Source organism: Tenrec ecaudatus, chromosome 18 (genome assembly GCF_050624435.1).
Source record: "Tenrec ecaudatus isolate mTenEca1 chromosome 18, mTenEca1.hap1, whole genome shotgun sequence".
NCBI lineage: Eukaryota > Metazoa > Chordata > Mammalia > Afrosoricida > Tenrecidae > Tenrec > Tenrec ecaudatus.
In genome coordinates, this window is record NC_134547.1 from 9,273,395 (window position 1) to 9,293,631 (window position 20,237).

At 51.4% G+C, this 20,237-nt stretch overlaps 1 protein-coding gene across 1 annotated transcript in view; it reads right to left on the reverse strand.

Annotated features, from left to right (window-relative positions):
- The window catches only part of SULT2B1 (sulfotransferase family 2B member 1), a 106,879-nt gene extending 87,618 nt beyond the window's left edge, over positions 1-19,261 (reverse strand). Inside the window, exons 1-2 of the mRNA XM_075537912.1 lie at positions 18,986-19,261; positions 18,794-18,878 (exon numbers count right to left, since the gene is read on the reverse strand). Coding sequence (XP_075394027.1) covers positions 18,794-18,878; positions 18,986-19,261 — 361 coding nt within the window. The remainder of the gene's footprint in view (positions 1-18,793; positions 18,879-18,985) is intronic.
- Positions 19,262-20,237: the final 976 nt, after the last annotated feature.

Genomic DNA, 20,237 nt, shown 5'->3' on the forward strand with positions numbered 1-20,237 from the left:
ACGTCCGTAAGTGCTTCAGGTCCTCTTTACTCTGGGCAAGTCAGGTCGTGCCCTCTGCATATTGCAATTTGTTCATAATCCTCCTCTAAGCCCGATGATACATTTTTCTGGCGGAATCCAGCATACAGATGAAATTAGCATGGAATTAGCATGGTGAAAGGATGTAACCGTGACGCACACGTTGCCCGATTTAAACCAGGAAGTATCCCTTAATTCCGTTTGAACAAAGGTATGCACCGTTTGTTATGATCCTCAAAACGGAATGCCTTTTTCATGCTCAGGAAAACACAAGTCAGCATCTCCCTGGCGTCCTCTGCTCTTACCTGCAGGCCATCAGACATCTACAGTAATGCCTCATTCTTTTCTGACCCCAGTTTAGGGACTGCTGTCTTTTTTTTTTTAATTATTGTCAGCAAAGCTTTATTTCCACGTGACATAAATGATACTGCTTGATCATGTCTGCCTTCTGTTGGCTCACTTTCAGGATGGGGACAGATCTGGATTAAATACAAATTGCTTCAACTCATTACTTTTATTTATTTATTTTTAATCGCTTTATTAGGGACTCATATAACTCATCACAATCCATACGTACACCAATTGTGTGAAGCACATTTGTACATTCATTGCCCTCATCATTCTCAAAACATTGCTCTCCACTTAAGCCCCTGGCATCAGCTCCTCATTTTTCCCCTCCCTCCCTGGTCCCCTTCCCTCATGAGCCCTTGATAATTTATAAATTATTATTTTGTCATATCTTTCCCTGTCAGCCGTCTCCCTTCACCCACTTTTCTGTTGTCCATCCCCAAGGGAGGAGGTTACATGTAGATCCTTGTAATCAGTTCCCCCTTTCCAACCCACCCTCCGTCTACATTCCCAGTATCAACACTCACACCACTGGTCCTGAAGGGATCATCCGCCATGGATTCCCTGTGTTTCTGGTTCCTATCTGTACCAGTGTACATCCTCTGGTCTAGCCAGACTTGCAAGGTAGAATTGGGATCATGATAGTGGGGGGGGGGGGAGCATTTAGGAACTAGAGGAAAGTTGTATTTTTCATCATTGCTGCATCGCACCCTGACTGGCTCGCCTCCTCCCCAACAACTCATTACTTTTAAATTTAATTAGTTACATGTGGTTAAAAGCCCTAATGCCTCTGTAGTTAAATGTTTGGCTGCTAACAGAAGGGCTGGTGGCTCCAAGCACCGGGCTGCTACGTGGGAGAAAGATGTGGCAGGTTGCTCCTGTTAAGATTTCCAGCCCTTGTGCTCGCTTCAGGAGCACCTATCCTAAAATTGGGAGACTTCAGGCCCTTACAGATGACAGGGAAAGCCCAAAATTAATTTGAAGAGTCCGCCTTACAGAATAGGCCTTCATTGACCAGGGACATAGTCTTGCCTGTCAGAGGAACCAGCTTCTGACAACCGAAGGGTCAGTAGGTGCAATTGCACGGTTCTCCTCTATGGAGATCATAGTAAAGTCAAAGCGACTAGAAGAGAGAATACAATTGAGTCAGACACATTGGATGGTAGCATGCTCGCCCCCTCTCGATGGTCCACGTGGAACTGGGAGAAGAGAGAGCGTCTTTACTCTCTGGGAATATTTATAGGTCACCATGAGACATGCATATTCAGTAGTTACATAGGTCACAAGGTGGGTGGTAACTATAGTAGGTTCCTGAGCTCACAGGAGAGGAAACCCACCTAATACCTGCCTTGGGGGAAGGTACGAGGGGGGTTGGGTGACATGATGAGAGGAGAGAGTAAAAGGATCATGTCTGCTTCTGTAGGGAGATAAAATCAACCAGGTGCTCACTGTAAGGCAGCATGGCTGTTAGGGGAGAATGGGGGGGGCTGGGCGAAATGATATTTCAAGCTGGATCATGTCCTTGGACTTGATCTCTAACTTACCAAGGTGCTGGCTTTCCTACCATGGAATACTAGCTTTCCAGATTCCCTGTTATAAGTTAGGGAATCTGGTCCTTGTCTTATTTCCCTCTGTGTTAGTTTCCCATACTTGCCCTCAGAGAGAATACAGATCTGGCTAGGTTAACATTTACCATATCATTTATTTTCTCTTTGGGCCCATTTTAGTTTGGCCTTGTTTCTATTGTCTTCGGCTTTCTCTTGAATTGAGGGTTTTTTGGTGTGTGTTTTATTTTGTTGCCATTGTAGGTGGGGTCTTTTTGTTTGTTTGGGTTGTTTGGGCATGATTTCCTTTCTCTGAAATCCAGGACAGGTAAATCCATAGACAGTGACTGGTTGAACGTTTTCTTAGGGTTATGGCAGGGGAGGTGTGGGGGCCATGGGAAGCGAATGAAAATGGTTACAAGAATGAAGAAAATGTTCTAAAATTGGTGGTGTCGCTGACTACCCAACGCTTTCTTTTTGCACCCCCAGCTCATCTTAATATGTTTAAACCATTGAATCGAATGAACCACGAACCACATGCCAAGAAACTGTCTTCAAAGGGATGTGCACAGCATTTGGAAACTCTATAGGGTAGTCCCAGGTGGTTCTACAGGGTCACTCTGAGTGGGATTGAACTCAGCCGAATTTGAATGGGCTCAAAGACAATGGCCTTGGGTTCTTGGACAGCACCTTCTTGAACAGCACGGCTCTCGGGCATCGTCTGACAATCAATGCCTGGTTTGTGGTTGGCTGCAGTCAAGCCCATTCCAACACAGCCAACCATGTGGCTGATTAAGATAGTGCCCATAGAGTTTCTTGACTGTAATCTTTTTAAGGGGGTCGGGGGTAGGGGGTGTGGGGGGGGTGGAGAGGGTCTTTTATTTTTTCAACTTTTGTGAAAGTGTACAGAGCAAGCCAGTTTCCCATTGAACAATTCACACACATCTTGATTCCGGGTGCAACAATGTAACACCTTGTTACGTTGTTACATTCTTGCTTCCTCCATTCATCTTTCTTTCCTGGTCCTTCCTGCTTTCTGGGCTTTATCTCTCCCCCCACCCACCCTGTCCATGCTGGGTGTTTCTTGCTTTTTCTTTTGTACCTCAGATGGTTGATGGTTCGAAGCCGCTCAGACCTCTCTGGTGTGACTGTTCGCCTTGACAAACCACAAGTAAACCCATTCCGTTCCAATTGTGTTGAGTCCAGTCCAATTCATAGCAACCCAATAGGACAGCCCTATAAATCAACGGACCCTTTGGCTGCAAGCGGAGCCAGAGGCTGTAATCTATGTAGATGAAGATCTCCAGGTCTTTCTCCGGCAGAGCTGCCATGTGGGTTGAAACCAGCAAGCTTCCATTGAACGACTGAGTGCTTCAACTTGGTTACATTAAAAAAAAATTTCTTCTTCCTTTTCCCCCCCAGTTTTATTGGGAACAATAAAAAGTTTTATAATCCGGATATGATCCAATAGTTTAATCATATCTAGAAGACTTGTACAATCATTACCACCATCAGGTTTGGAAAAATCTCTTCTTTCTCCTGCCCCTAGTTCTTAACTCCGCATTTCCTCCCAAACGGGCCTGCCGGAGCCTCAGGACACTGTTAATCCAGTTGCTGTCTATAGATTCATCCATCTCGGATTTCATAAACCAAAAAATTTTTTTTTTAAATAAAGAACTGGATAAATATTCAGGCCAGCGGTTCTCAACCTGTGGCTCGTGACCCCTTTGGGGGGTCCAACGACCCTTTCGCAGGGGCTGCTTGATTCATCACAGTAGCAACATGACTGTGATGAAGTAGCCACGAAAATAATTTTATGGTTGAGGGGAGGGGGGTTCACCACCACCACATGAGGAACTGTATGAAAGGGCCGCAGCATCAGGAAGGTGGAGAACCACTGTTTTAGGCTTTTCGGTCATATGGTCTCTGTCGCCGCTACCCAATGTTGTCATGTGGCACAAAGAGGACCTTAAACTAGCGAGCCAACCTCCCTGCCAGCCCATCAGTCCCAGCTCCTGGAGAGACCTGTGAGCCTCTCTGGAAACAGAGCACCTCCTCTGTCTCCTGCTGAGAGGTGAATGGGTCTGAACCGCCTACCTTGTGGCTATCAGCCTCATGCCTAACCCGCAGCACTGACAGACCTCCTTAAAGAGTGTGACAGACAATGCTTAGATGAATGGGCATGTCTGTCCTCCAATTACACTACACCCCCCCCCCCCCCCATGATAGAGTTTACTAGGGAAGTCAACAGGTTATAATTCTTGTGAGACAGGCTCACCATACCATTGTTGGGTTGGGACAGTGCCTGGTTTCTCTGCTGACCATCGGCCTGTTGGCTTGCCCTCGTCTCTGCTCTGGGAATGTTTGAAAGCCCCTTTAGAGCTGCCAAGATCACATCACCATAAACCTCAATCTGAAGTCATTCAGCTTCAGCTCTGTGGATCCACAGATCCAGCACCCCCAGTTAAGTGACTGGAGGTGCCCTACTCCACAAACGAGCTTATGGCCCCAAAGCGTTCAGCTTTACATGCTCTGTGGGCTGGGAAGTCCCCTGTGCCCCCCACCCCCACTTTGACTCATGCTGATGCTCCTGGGTCACTTCATAGCTGTCTCCTGGACCAAGGAGGCCAACTAGACTTTGTTGACCAAAAGAGGCAGTGGGCACAAGACACACATCTGTAAGCAGCAGCCCTGATCCGCAAGACACCTGTATGAGTACTTTAGAAAAACAAATCCACAGAAACTCATGTATAAGAGAGAGTTTTATATAAAGGGTAAGTGCACATCAAGAAAACATTCTAACCCAGTGCTGCCCAAGCCCACAAGTCCAACATTAACCCATATATCTGACGCCAATCCACAAAGCCCTCCTCCATCTCACAAAACATACACTATAATGCCGACTGCAGGAGGAAAGCATCTCAGCGTTGGCAGGGGTCTCCACGCAGCTGCTCCAGCACCCAGGGCTGCATCGGGGTAGGTCCATGTGGCTTCTCCTCAGGGATGTCTTGCAGGAAGTGAGCCTTGCCAGCTGAAGCAGGGAACTGCTAAGGCAGCTGCACCCTGGTCCGACCATCACAAAGCAAGAGACCTGAGAACTAGAAAGGGGAGGCTCACGGAGCCATTTATCCCTCTGCCCTTCAATTAACCCCACATGTGTTTATCGGCCAGGTTGGCACAATAAACTAACTACCTCAACACCCAAGACATCCACCCCATGGACGAGAAGGGTGAGAATAAAATGAATAAATAAATAATAGGGAACAAAGGTGTCATGACCATATACAATCGTTACATGTTGATAATTACAGGAATCCATGTCACACGCACACGGAGGCAGTGGGCAGTTTCAGGCCCACGGCCATAATCTGTCAATCTTTGGTTCTGAAGGACAATACCTTTGTTTGCTTTCCTATTTAGTATGAAGGAAGAGCCTAAACTCTGTGAAGTGCCAAAAAAAAAAATAAACTAAAACTCACTGCCACTGAGTCCACGCCGACTCATCGCGACCCTACAGGACAGGGTAGAACTGCCCCTCGTGGGTTTCCGAGACTGTAGGGCTTCACAGTAGAGAGCCTCGTCTTTCTCCTGCGGAGCAGCTGGTGGTTTCAAAATGCCGACCTTGCGACCAATAGACCAGTGCGTCTCCACGACACCACCAGGGCTCCAGCTCAGAAGGCAATACAGCACCGACCCGGAGTCCAAAGGGAATCCCCCAAACCTGTTACCTTGAAGATCTCTCTTTTTGTCTCGAACTTCACCCACCCCCTCCATTCTGCCCTTCACTCTCTCCCGCCAACAACATAGTCACCAACCTCTCCTCCCCTCCCTGAACAATACACTCGCTTGGCTGGTTTCCCAGTGATACATGCAATAAGTTACGGTCGCTAGAGATTTGCATGAATCGGGCTTTTCCCCTTGTCTTTTGAAAAGTAGTTCTCTGACAATCCCTCCCGCAATGTATATATCCATATATTTTTTAAGCGCATAAAAGAAAAGTCACTGGATTAGAAGAGTAATCCGCAAAAACGAAAACAACCCAAAATGCCGTGATCTTAAAAAAAATTAACTTAAACTAACCCCGCAGTTAGCAAAACACCGAAAGGATCCCTTTCCCTGTCGGAGACAGCTGCCTCCCGGAGGGCATGCTCCATCACAAGGTCTCATAGCAGGTCTGAGAACGCTGTAACTTCCGAGTGCTGGGGAGGGCGGCTGTCACAGCTGTGTCACACGTGTGACAACTGTGATGCAATTTGCAAAGACCTGTGACTTCCTTTGCTAGACTAGCCGACTCCGGGATGAATGGGCGAAGACATGGGGGTTGCACGTTGCATGTTGCGAACGCAGCCGTGGGCTGTGGTTGTCTGGAGGCGCCATCCAGGGGCTTCCAAGACTGACAGCCTCCATTTTCTCCCACAGGGTGGCCGGTGGGCTTGAACTGAACGGCTCCACAGTTACTAGCTCAAAGCTTCCACCACAGGGCCACACCAGGGCTCCCAGCCAAACGGGAAACCCCAAACCAAACTCACTTCCTTCGAGTCGATTCCGACCCTCTAGGACAGGGCTGGACTGCCCCTGTGGGTTTCTGAGGGCTGCAACTCTTGATGGGAGTGGACAGCCTCGTCTTTCTCCCTAGGAGCCATGGGTGGTTTTGAACTGCTGACCTCCTGGTTAACAGCCCAACTCATAACCCCTGTGTCGCTGGGACTCCGATAAAGTGAATAACTCCAGGAAAGAAAATGTACTACTACTGCCTGGTTCACTCAACCCCCCGAGACCCAAAGGGCAGCATTTGCACAAAACCCCAAAGGCAGGAAGGAAAGAAGGATGCAGGGAGGAGGGGGAGCCCCAGGGAGGAAGTGAGACGGGCGCTGTTATCCTGCAGGGGCTTGTAACCAGTGAATGGCAGGAAATCAAGTGAGGGCCAACGGCTGTCCATCAAGATGACCATCTCCCAAACCCTATGGAGCAGTTCCACCCTGACGCACGGGGCTTCCCTGTGTTGGGCTAGACTCGAAGGCAACGGGATGTTTTAACTTTTTTTATTATTATTTTAAAGGGACAGGAGAAGGTACCGCTTTGGCTGTGTGGTGTGGACGCCTGGCAGGAAACGTGGGCAGGTGCGTGATGAACGACAGTGTCCTGTCAGGCCAAGGCCTGAAATCAGAGCTTTTGGCAGTGAAACCTGTTTCCTAACCCTGGGATTCCAGGGCTCCCGAGGGTAGGCTGGGCATGACAAAGGGGTTGAGGGTGGGAGGAGATGAGCAAACAGAGGGGCAGGTCTTCTGCCAAGCAGGGGGTAGTCAGGGAGAACTTTAACTTTTAGTTAAGTGAGGTGGGAGCCACAGAGGGGTCAGGAGAAAAGGAGGGGCATGAGCTGACTTAGATGTCCTCAGGGACTGAATTGGGTTGCCCCCCTCTCCCCCCCCCCCCGCCAACCCCTCCTCTTGGCCCCACCCCAGTGTGTCAACTCAGCTCAGCTGTGATTCGCCAGTCGTGTCACCATGTGACCCTCCTACCTGATGGGATCTGAAGGGATCAGCCACTCCGTTGTGAGGTGTTTAGGGTGGGACGCCACACCCTGGATCCCACGTCACACGGCAGTTTCCCTGGGGTGGGGCCTGCATGGCATCCTATCTGATGAGACAGAAATGAGCAGAGAGGAGGGGACCTCCGAGCCACCAAGGAAGAGATGGGGGTGGAGCTCATCCTTGGACCTGGGGTCCTTGTACTGAGAGCCCACGGCCACGGCTCCTCAAACGTACTTGACTGAGTTCTCTTTTTCTCAGGAAAAAAATTTTTTTTGATGCCAGTATCCTCCTGGCAAGGAAAAACTTTTGTACTATATAACCCCGAATCCAGAATAAAGGGTAGGTATCTGTTTTTGAAGCCCCCCCGCCCCCTCCCCCCCGCCGTTGGATCTTTTCAGGGATCCCGAGGGGCCTTGGTTATGCATTGGCATGGTGAGTCATTCAAAATCAAGGCTAAGGCTCTGCTCTTCTGTAAAGAGTTACGGACTCAGAAACCCACAGGGGCAGTCCTACCCGGTCCTCGAGAATCACAGTGAACTACAATCAACTGGAAGGCAGAGAGTTTGGCTTGAGAGTCTTGAGTCGTTCCAGCGCCCTCTGCCTCTGAGGGTTGGTATTGCTCACTTTGGGAAACTGCCCTTAGACCCAGAGTTAAGACTGATGCCAGGACTCAAGGACAACTTAATTTGGGATCATTTCCGTGCCCTCCAGTCGGTTCCGACTCGCAGCGACCCTGTGTCCAACAGAACCAAACAGCATCTGGTTCTGGGTCACCCTCACTGTTGCTCTCGGGGTTCAGCCCATTGGCTGATGCAGCCACGGTGTCAGTCTGACTCACGGGGACCCTGGAAGACAGAGCAGAAGTATGTGGCTTTCTGAGACTGGACTGAGTTACGGGCTCGAAAGCTTGATCTTTCTCCTGAAGCAGGGGCTGCTGGTTTTGAACTGCCGACTTTGAGGCCAAAGCCACGTGAAGCTCTCCAAATGATGCCCAGCCTACAGATGGCAAACGGTGGGCGAGGAGGACCTTCCGAGCAGGGCTGGCGCTTCCAACCTCATAATCCACAAGAGATTTTGACTACTTTCTGTTTGCCGGTGACTGTTGGAGGCGTGTGGCAGCAGAGAGCTGGGGTGCTGACAGGTCCCCGCTTCTGCTGGTGGCAAGAAGAGAGGGTGCAGGGGCGGGGGCGGAGCCAGGAGATCAGCAAGGAGGCTGTGGCCGCGGTCCAATCAGGCATTCCTGGCTGTTAAGGGACTGTCCCTTAGACTCGGTCAGGGATGCAGAGGCAGCAGGAGTTGCTGGCGGGCTTGTTTGTGGAGGTGTGAGAACAAGACAGGACAATCATGACTCCAAGGTTCGGGGCCCAAGCCACTGAGCTGGGAAGACAGTGGGCGGAAGAGCTGGACGCTTCTGGAATGTTCCAAGCCGGTTCATCCCTCCAGGCCTGTGTGCACTCTGCCTCCCCCTGCATGGAGTAACCTGGCGGCTCCCTTTCCCATCTCCCACCCCCAGCTTCAACCTCACTCCTGATCCCCTCTGCACAGCCGGGCCCAAAGGTCACCCTTTCTGGAAGCTTCTCTTCCAAGTGACAAGAACGCAAGCAGCCAGACACAATTGGCTAAGGGTGACATCCAGGGGGCTGACATCACATGAGGAAATGCTCGCCATCTTCAGCTCTAAGAACAATACGGATTGAAACAAGGGTGAGCTCCTACCACCCAATGACACTCTGAGCCAAATTTGAAGGAAAATAGAACCAGGCCAGGAAATAATTGGTGTTGGAGAGGGAGCTAGGAACACTCCACGGCGCTGCCTTAAACAAATGCAAACCCAACCACCACAGGGCCCTGGGATCGCGCTACCCAGGACATAAGGCAAAAAAAATAGCGAACAAACGAACCGTGATCGGAGATGGGCGCTCAGGTGAACGCAGGTTTGCCACGGCCACTTCTACTGTAGCAAAAACGATGGAAAGAGCCAATCGTCAGGTCTCCGGAGAACAACGGATCCGTGCACCCCCGGGCGGGTCCACACAAAGCACAGTAGGCATCTCTAGCAAACAGTGGTGGCCTCCGGACTGTGGAACACCTCAGGACATGGAACGAATGGAAGACATGCTTGAACGTCTGATAAAGATGACGGCATTGTAACCACGGGGGGACATGGTTTTCACACCAAAGGAAGGCACTTTGAAAGTGATGACGAAGATAAAGCAGGGGGGGAGGAGAGGGGGGAACAAGGAGGGAGGGTGGACAAAGCCCGGGGGGCGGGGCAAGGAGGGAGGGTGAGTGGGCAAAGAAAAGAAGGAGGAGTTAGAAAGGGAGATGGAGAGGAAGGGAGAAAGAGAAAGAGGAGAAGAGGAGGAGGAGGAGGAGGAAGAGGAAGAGGAGGAGGAGGAGGAGGAAAAAATGTGACCCCGGCTCAGCCAAATGAGCCCTTTGCGTCCCCCCAGATGTCTAGCTTCTCCTCTTCCCTGGAATGGACCAGTTGAAGTTGTCTGCAAGTAACTCACACCCAGTGGGTCAAACACCAGCGGCTGATGGGGGCAGTTTCCCAGAGGCAGCAAACACGTCCACAGGACTCATTCGTCCATTCAGAAAACACTTATTGAGCACCTACTGTGCGCCAAAGGAACCCTTGGTGATGTGTGGAGTTGATGACGCACCTCCAGGTCAGTGGTTCAAACCTACCAGACGGCTCCAAGGGAGAAAGAGGAGGCTAAAGATGGCCAGTCCCAGAAGCCCTCAGAACTCTAGGGTCAAACAAGCGGCCATCTAGCTCAGAAACAACAGAGCCCACATGGAAGAAGCACACCAGCCTGTGCGATCACGAGGTGTCAAAGAGATCAGGTACAAGGCATCATCGTCAGAAAAAAAAATCGTACCATAGTGAATGAAGGGGGAAGTGCAGAGTGGAGACCCAAGGCCCATTTGTTGGCCACTAGAGATCCCCTCACAGAGGGGTCTGGGGGAGGAGATGGGTCAGTCAGGGTGCGATGTGGCACCAATGAAGAATACAGCTTTCCTCCAGTTCCTGGATGCTTCCTCCTCCCCAACTACCATGATCCGAATTCTACCTTGCAGGACTGGATAGGGCAGAGGTTGTACACTGGTGCATACGAGGGCTGGAGGCACAGGGAATCCAGGGTGGATGATACCTTCAGGACCAGGGGTGTGAGGGGCGATACTGGAGGGTAGAGGGAGAGTGGGTTGGAAAGAGGGAACCGATTACAAGGATCTACACGTGACCTCCTCCCTGGGGGACGGACAACAGAGAATGGGGTGAAGGGAGACGCCGGATAGCGCAACATATGACAAAAATAATAATCTATAAATTATCAAGGGCTCATGAGGGAGGGGGGAGCGGGGAGGGAGGGGGAAAAAGAGGACCTGATGCAAAGGGCTTAAGTGGAGAGCAAATGCTTTGAAAATGATGAGGGCAAAAATGTACAGATGTGCTTGATACAACTGATGTATGTATGGATTGTGATAAGAGTTGTATGAGCCCCTAATAAAATGTGTAATAAAATTTAAAAAAGAACTCTAGGGTCACAGAGTCAGAATGTCCTTGAAGGTGGGGGTGGGGTGTGTGTGAAAGCCAGGGCCGCCACCTGGCACTGGGGAGACCAGAGGGACGGAGGCAGAGAAGCCCCCACCCTGGAGGGGCTGTAGGAGGGGACAGAGAGTCACCAGGAGGAAGTAAAAGGTGACACTTGTCTCAGAGGCAGGGAAGGCAAAGGAGCACTCAGTGTGCGTCCTGTGGGGTGCAGTGATTCATACGGTGATCAAGGAAGGCTCCGTGGAGGTGGTGACCTTTGACCCGAAAGAGGTGCAGGAGGAGCCCTGTGGAAATGGGGAAAGGCCATTCCGGGTGCAGGAAGCAGCAGGTCCAAAGGCCTGTGTGGAGCATGGAGGAGGAAGGACGCAGAGATGGGAGTCCCCGGGACTGATGGTACGTGATAACCGAGGAGACAATTAAAATCACTCACCGACAGATAGTGACCCAACAGCACTGAGTGGGCCTGTTTCACAGGGTTCCCAGAGCTGCCTTTACAGAAGCCCGAATAAGAATGGATGCGTTTGTGTGCTGGTTAAGGTGTATTGTGTCAACCTGGCTGATCAACACATGTGGGATTAATTGAAGGGCAGTCTCTTTTATCATATCATTAGGGGCTCAGGCAACTCTTATCACAATCCATCCATCCATCCATTGTGTGAAGCACATCTGTACATTCATTGCCCTCATCATTCTCAAAACATTTGCTCTCCACTTAAGCCCCTGGCATCAGCTCCTCATTTTCCCCCTCCCTCCCCACTTCTGCCTAAGGAACAGTTTCATTGAAGAGCTGAGAGATACATGATTTGTCGAGCCTCGCCCTTCTAGCTCTCTGGCCTCTTGCTGTCTGATGGTGCGGCTGTCTTAGCTTGCAAGGCTCACTTCCTGCGAGACATCCCTAGGGAGAAGAAGCCACACGGACCTACCCTGATGCAGTGCAGCCCTGGGTGCTGGAGAAGCCAAGTGGAGACCCCAGCCAGTGCTGAGATGCTTCCACTGCCACTGGGATTCAAAGACTTCCTACCCACTGGCCTGTGACCCTCCTGCATTTGGCATCATTGTGTGTGTTGTGGGTTTGAGGAGGACTTTGTAGATCGGTGTCAAATATACGGGCTACCTACGTCGGACTTTGGGGCTTGTACTGGACGGGGTTGGGATGCTTTCTGAATGTACACTTGCCCTTGATATAAAACTCTCTCTTATACACATATATGAGTTTCTGTGACTCTGTTTCTCTAGTCTACCCAGACGAACACGGCAAAGAACAGGGCAACCAACAGAACAAACAGCTCTGTCGTGGAAGAAGTACAACAGGACGGTTAAAGATGGGAGGCGCTGTCTCTGGGACTTTGGACATGTGGTCGGGAGAGAACAGTCCCTGGGGAAGGATGCGTCGTGCTTGGTAAGGCCTCTTTCTCCGTGAGAAGTGGAAGGCCCTCAAGGAGAGGGATTGACACAGTGGCTGCACCCAAGGGCTCAAACCTAAGCACAATGGAGAGGGAGGCGTGAGACCAGGCGGCGTCCATGCTGTTGTCCATCAGGTCATTGTGACTCAGAACTGACTAGTGACTCCTAACAATATTAAAAGCCTTTATGGGAACAGACAACCTCACCTTCCACCCTTGGAGCGGCTGGTGGGCTCGAATCCCTTCGAGTAAATAACCACACCCTTCAGGGGTCCTGGGGTGGACAGGAAATGAGGACAGTAATGGAAGGGGGTCCTGCACTCCCGAAGGGCCTCACGGGCCACAGTGATGACTTGGCTTTGCCTACGAGGGAGCCCTGGTGGCGTGCCGAGTTGAGCTGTTAGTCCCAAGGTCAGAGGTTCAAAGCCACCAGTCACTCCAAGGGAGAAAGATGAGGCTCTCTACTCCCCCATAAAGATTTACCACTTCAGAAGCCCACACGGGCAGTTCTAGGTCGCCCTGTAGGGCTGCTAAGAGTCAGAATGGACTCAATGGCAGTGGGTTGTTTGTTCTTTGAGTCAGGGGGCAAGGTGCCCCAGTCAGGCAGTGGGTTAAGCGGTAGGCCGCTGACCGAAAGATCAGAGGTTCAAACCTATCGGCCTGTCCCGTAAAGAGCGAGGCCACATTCTCTTTGTGCATGTCTCCCTTGGATTGTTTCCATTCCGGGGCCACTACAAATAACGTGGCTACGTATATTTGCGTTTACGAGTTTGACAGATGAAGGTTTTATTTCTTCGGGGTCCTACCGGGGAGTGGAATTGCTGGGTCCAGAGGGCAGTGTGAAGGACAGCCAGCATGCTCTTAGCAAAAGGACTGGCCAGACCTCTTCCCATGAGCTTTGCACATGTTGGCCGGAGAGACCGGTCCCTGGGGAAGGACGTTGTGCAGGGTAACCTGGGAGGGCAGTGAGAAAGAGGAAGGCCTTCAGGAGACGGGTTGGCACACTGGCTGCAGCCACAGGCTCAACCGTGACAAAGCGTGGGAGGGTGGTGTGGGGCCGGGCAGTGGTTTGTCCTGGAGTGGGTAGGGTGGCTTTCAGTCAGCGCCCTCTCAAAGGCAAATAACTACAACATTGTAGTCCTGGTTGGCGTCGTATTCAAGTGCTGGGCTGCTACCCAGAAGTCGTCGGTTCAAGCTCATCCTCCCCGCTATAGGAGACCGCGATGGCCGTCTGAATCTGGAAAGACTTACAGTCCAGGAACCCACAGGGGACAGTTTCACTCTGTCTCCCAGGAACGTCCTGGCTTAGACTGAAGTGCACAGGAATGGGCTGGGTACAGGCCCTGTCCTTGATCAAGCCCGGGACTCAAGCCAAGTTCATTTCCTGGGAACTGCCGTGACCAAGCAGGCTGAGACACAGTAGGCCATCCGCGATTTACAGCGTCCCTTAGTCACGGCAGGCGACATTGACCATCGCCCGTTTGGTGGGTTTGCTCTGGCTTCGTTGGTACCTTTTCTCATGAGTCAGGTGTGTGGCCGTTCTGGTTCCGGGCCTTCGGGTCGGGTCCACCTCGCAGCCACTGCTCCACGTGCAAGGGGGAACACTGCCCAGGTGTGCGCATGCTCACAACGGCGATTGTCTTTGCGCCCGTGGTGGGAGCCGCTGTGTCCGCGGCTCAGATAACCTGCGGCTGCCGCTCAGATCGTTCTTTGTCCCGGGCTCATTTCTAGTCCGTCTGCATCCAGAAGCTCCATGCATCCTGGGGAACGTGACACACCTGGGCCGTCAAGTGTTCAACACAGCCGCACACAGTGACCAGTGTGACAGACTGACAGACGTGGGAAACTGAAGAACGGGAAGAGAGTATATGCAAATTTAAAAAATTTTTATTGGGGGCTCTGACAGCTCTTATCACAACCCCTACACCCATCATCCTTTTCAAAACAGTTTCTTTCTACTTGAACCCTTGGGATCAGCTCATTTCCCCTCCCCCTCCCTCATGAACTCTTCATCATTTATAAATGATTATGTTTTTTTATGTCTCACACCCACCACTTTTCTGTTGTCCATCCATCCCCCTGGAGGTGTTACATGTCGATCATTGCGATCAGTTCCCCTTTCTCCCTGCATCTCTCCCGTATCCTCCTGGTATCACTACTCTCATTATTGATCCTAAGGGGTTTATCTGTCCTGGATTCCTGTGTTTCCAGCTCGTATCTGTACCAATGTGCATGCTCTGGTCTAGCTGGATTTTTAAAGTAGAATTGGAATCATGATAGTGGCGGGGAGGAAGCATTAAAGAACTAGAAGAAAGTTGTATCTTCCATCTGTGCACCCTGCACCCTGACTCGACTCTTCCTTGTGACCCTTCTGTAAGGGAATGTCCAATTGTCTACAGATGGGCTTTGGGTCTCCACTCTGCTCTCCCCCTCATGCACATCGATATAATTTTTTGTTTGGGGTCTTTGATGCCTGATACCTGATCCCATCGACACCTAATGATCACACAGGTGGGTGTGCTTTTTCCATTGGTGCAGACAAATTCTTTATTCTCATATTTTAAGCAGCCCGACAGGCCAGGATTCTGGGTGGGGGGAGGCCTCCCCACTTGTGGGCTGAGTCCCAATCACATGCTCTTAATCCCCACAATATCCTCCCATAACAGTGCTGCCTTAAAGTGACCTCTTACAAGCGATGGTCATCTGGCCAGCAGCTTTTAACTGTAGGAGCAGACACATTGCCAATTGTCCTCCCTCCTCAGGGGACGGTCACACCCCCTTCCCTGCCCCCAGCACTCGTGTTAGGTTACTCCTCCAGTGAATTCAGGGACCTTTGGGGTTAGGGTACTTAGTTAGGTATGTGATTACCTGTAATTGGAGGAGCTTGCAAATTGATGTTGAGAATACAATACTCCCTCTCAGCTCTTACCTGGTTCCTGAAACCACCAAGAAGCACGGAGCACCCCCAAACTTTTGTCTGCCTCTGAATGGCTTCCCTTCAATTACACAACCATGCAGATGGGAGGCTGGATCTCACGGACTGAGCAGTGCTGGTGGTCGTGGGCCCCACACAACGTCCTTTGCTGAGACCCTCATGTTCAAACCTCTCCTTGCAGCTGTCCCAGGGCCAATCCTATAAGGCCACGGTCAATGAAAGGCAGTAACAATGAAAGCCTGAGAGGCGGGGGGCAAGTATTCACCTTATGTCAGAATCGACTTACATCACAGTCGCTGGAGCGTAATGCCATCAAACGGAGTGGCCTAGACCAGATTTGGGGGTTTTGGTTTTCTTGTGGAAAACGAAACCAGCTTTATTTGGTTGGCCCAGCGTAGGCACTCACGTGGGAACACGGAATCCCAGAAGAGAGGCTACATGTTCTACCAGCTACTAACACCACCAGAGGGGGGGAAATAAAGCAGAAAGTCAAGAAACAAGTCCGTAAGCCCATTGCTGTCAACTTGATGCTGACTCACGGCCACCCCTACAGTCCAGAGGAGAACGGCCCCTGTGGGTGTCCAAGGTGACAATCTTCATGGAAGCAGGCTGCCACATCTTTCTCCTGAGGAGCACTTGGTGGCTTCAAACCTGTGACCTTTCGGTCGGCAGCCACGTGTGTGAACCACTGTGCCACCCGGGTTCCTTCAGCCCCCCAAAAGGCTGCTGTTTATGTGGGTTGTCCCTGTGGCAGTGATATCATGTGTCAACTTCACAAATAGAATGAAGGGGTGGAGTCTAGCCTGTGACCCCATGGTACCTTCTTGTGGGCGTAGTCTTCTCATAAGGAGGGTCTTGGAACACCCCCCCTGCCCCCCACACACACACACTCTGCCTTCACCTTCCTGTTGAAGAGCCACTCTGGGACCTGCCAGAGCCCGGGAGATGCATCCATTGCCATGGGATCCACAAGACTTTGCACCCACCAGCCTGTGATTTTTCTGCATTCTGCGTACAGATTCTGCATACGGCTGTGTGAGTCTGAAGAGGGGCTTGTGGACTTGATCTGGGGACGGGGCTGGGATGTTTGCTTGATATAGAATTACCTTTTGATAGAAAGTGCTCTCTGACACACATACATGAGTGTATCTACGTCTGTTTCTCTCGTCAACCCGGCCTAACACAGTCTCTATTGATATTTACCATGGCAGTACAAATGTAAACTGCAAAAAAGAAAAAGAAAAATTTTTAAAGAAATGGAAACTGATCATTTCTAATATAAGTATTAAAATGAACAAAACCCCCCAACTACCATGATCCGAATTCTACCTTGCAGGGCTGGATAGGGCAGAGGTTGTACACTGGTACATATGAGGGTTGGAGGTACAGGGAATCCAGGGTGGATGATACCTTCAGGACCAAGGGTGTGAGGGACGATGCTGGGAGAGTGGATTGGAAAGGGGGAACTGATTACAAGGATCCACATGTGACCTCCTCCCTGGGAGATGGACGGCAGAGAAGTGGGGAAGGGAGACTATGGATAGGGCAAGATATGACAAAATAACAATGTATAAATTACCAAGGGCACATGAAGGAGGGGGGAGCAGGGAGGGAGGGGGGAAAAAAGAGGACCTGATGCAAAGGGCTTAAGTGGAGAGCAAATGCTTTGAGAATGATTGGGGCAAGGAATGTGCGGATGTGCTTTATGCAACTGATGTATGTATATGTATGGATTGTGATAAGAGTTGTTTGAGCCCCTAATAAAATGTAAAAAAAGAAAATGATTAGGGCAAAGAATGTACAGATGTGCTTTATACAATTGATGTATGTATATGTATGGATCGTGATAAGAGTTGTATGAGCCCCTAATAAAATGTTTTTAAAAAAATTAAATGAACAAATAAAATACAATTATTCATTCCTGAAAGAACTGCAACCGTTAACCTATTGTCAGTTAACACATAATCCTCTTTTTTGTTTATTACAAATATTTTTTATTCAATGAGAAGACAAAAGGCCCGGTTTTATCTCTTTAGTGGGTGTCTCAATAGAAAACCGCTCCTCTTTGTCGTGGCTTGTCTGCAATATCACAATCCAGGCAAATTCACTATCTCCGAGTCAATGTTGAATCATGGGGACCCTACAGGACAGAAACCCATGTGGGTTTCTGAGGTTGCAACTCTTAGCCTCACTTTTAGACACCCCCCCACCCACTCACCCAGCCCCTCCCCCACACGGAGCGGTTTAGGGGGCTTACGGTTCACAGCTCAATGCATAATCCAGTGGGCTACACCCTCCAGGTAGCCTCTCGAAAATTTCGCGGTCCAATTGTGAAAGATCGAGAGGGGATGGCAGGTAACAGCATCTCACTGTTAGAATGGAAAGATCGTTTGACCTCAAATGGACGCCTGGTAGCATCGCCGTGATGCATTGGGTTGCTAACCGCAAGGCCAGCAGTTTGAAACCACGAGGCGCTCTGCAGGAGAAAAACCGGGCTGCCTACTCCCATTAAGAATGCTTGACCTCATGGGCTTCCGTGAACGCGTTCCAGGGACTCCTAGGGGGCCTCTGAAGCCCCTAGGTGTCACAAACAGTTTGCTTACGACTACGAACCCTCTCAAAAAAAAGTTGGTGGTATCAATCCACCCTGCAGCGCCGCGGAAGAAAGACCTGGCCGTCTGCTTCCTTGAAGATAACAGCCCTGAAAACCGTACGCAGCCGCTCTGCTCTGTAACATAGTGGTTTGTGGTCCTGCTCGGGGTCAGAAGTAACTGCTTTTTCTCTCCGCCCCCACCCCACCCCCACCCTCACCCCCACCCCTAGGGGCTGGGATGAGGTAGTAAGACTGGCTGAGATCACCTTTTAACCTTGGCAGTGTGAGACCACGCACAGTCGCCCATGAACCTTGGGCACCACCCAGGAACTCCATGCGTCTCCCAGAGACCAGAATCCTTCCCGCGTCATCTCAAAACCCCAGGACGCGGATTCCTGTCCTTGGCTCCTGTCATCTCAGCCCAGAAAGCCAAACCCAATGCTGTCAAGTCGCCGGGGACTCACAGCGACCCTATATTAGGATTTCTGAGACGGTCAATCTGGGTGCGAGCAGACAGTCCCCCCACCCCACCCCACCCCACCCCACCCCCGCCTCCAGCACAGCCTGCTGCAAACGAGGAGCCGGAACCACATTTCCCAAAGCCTCAGTCGTGGCACTACATCTCCCACAAACCTCTGATTCCCCAAGGTCCTACGCCCTTCAGCCCGGAGAGCAGTTAATTGCGTTTTTCCCAGACCTGCCCCCACCAATTCCATTCCAACTGCATAATCATCAGGACACCTCAGAGCCAGAGTCCAGGCACCCTCTCCCCTCGAGAACGTGCCTCAGTTTCTCCAATGAGACACCCTCCCCTCACGCCCCGCCAAGCACGCGCCCTCCCCGCCATCCCTCCCCTGCGCACCCATTGCGCAGGGCGGTGCGCTGCGCAATTGGCGACGCGCGGCCGGGCTACGGCTGCGCGCAGGGTGCAGAGCCCGGGGCCCCCGCTGGGGGGCGAGGGTGAGCCACGCCGGGCTAGTGGGGGACGTCTAGGGTGCCCACGTGGTTCGTTGCTGAGGTTGCGTTGAGGTGCGCAGCTCCGGCCCAGCCTCACCCAGCGCGGGACGCGTCGCAGGTGCCCACGGACCATGGCGACGTCCGCGCCGAGGGTGGGACTCTGTGCTTCTGGGTGTGTCTGCAGCTCGGGGTGCTGTGGGGTGGGGTGGGGCTCCCCGAGACGCCGGCCGCTTGCCACGTGATGTGTGTCCTCCGTCTTGTTGTGTCTGTGTCTGTGACAGACGGGTTCCAGGCCCAGCGCTGCCACTTCCCGCTGCTTGCCCTTGAGCAGGACCCTCAGTTGGCACCTCCGTGCAATGGGTGTGGTATTCATGCCCTCCCTCCTAGAGGGCTGTAGAGAGGAGGGGAACGTGTGTGTAAAGGCCTGGCCTGTGAGAATAAATAAATTAAGTAAAAATATGATCATGTATCTTTTCTATGAGACGGGCGCCTAGGGGCGTGCAGTGTGTCTGTGGAGACGCTTAGGAAATGGGGGTGTTGTCTGTGCGTATCTCTGTATGGGGTGTGCCTTGCCGACTCTTGGTGTGTGGTATGTGGGTCTGTGGGTGTTCATGTCGCTGCTGTGTGACTACGCCGGGCCCAGCGTCTTTGTGGCCATGTGTGTGCCCGTGGATGTTCAGGTCTGGAGTGTGTGTGTGTGTCCTTAACCTCGGTGTGTGCGCCGGTGTTGTGTCTGCGTATGATTCTGTACGCTGCGTGCGGGCGTGTCGGTGTCCGATGTGTGTCCCTGCGCCGTGTGTCTGCGGTATGTTTGTGGCTGACGCACATCTACATGTATCTGTCTGGTGTGTGTGCCTGTGTGTCTCTGTGTGTGTTGTGTCTCTGACTAGCTGTGTCTCTGAGGCGTGCCCCTGTGTGGCGTGTCTGTGGGTACTTAGTGCATGATTTCTGTGGCCGTGCTCATGTGTGCTGTACATGGGCCCGTATTGTCACAGGAGTTGTGTGTGCCCACGTGATGGGTGTCTGTGTGTCCATGTGAGGGGTGTGCGCCTCTTTGGTGTGTCTTCTGTCTGAGTACATGGATGTATTGAATGAGTTGTGTATTGTATGTGATTGTGTATGTATTGTGTATTGTATGTATTGTGTATGTATTGTATGTATTGTGTATTGTATGTGATGTGTCGAAGTGTGTAGACGTGTGTCTCTGGTTGGATATATTTCGGCGCAAGAGAAGCAGTGCGCATTTTCGTGACGTGTGAGTTGTGTGCGTGCTGCGGTGTATGGTGTGCGGTTCTGTGTCTCAGTGCAAGTGAAGCAGTATGGAGCTGTGTGATGGGTGTTGTGTCTGT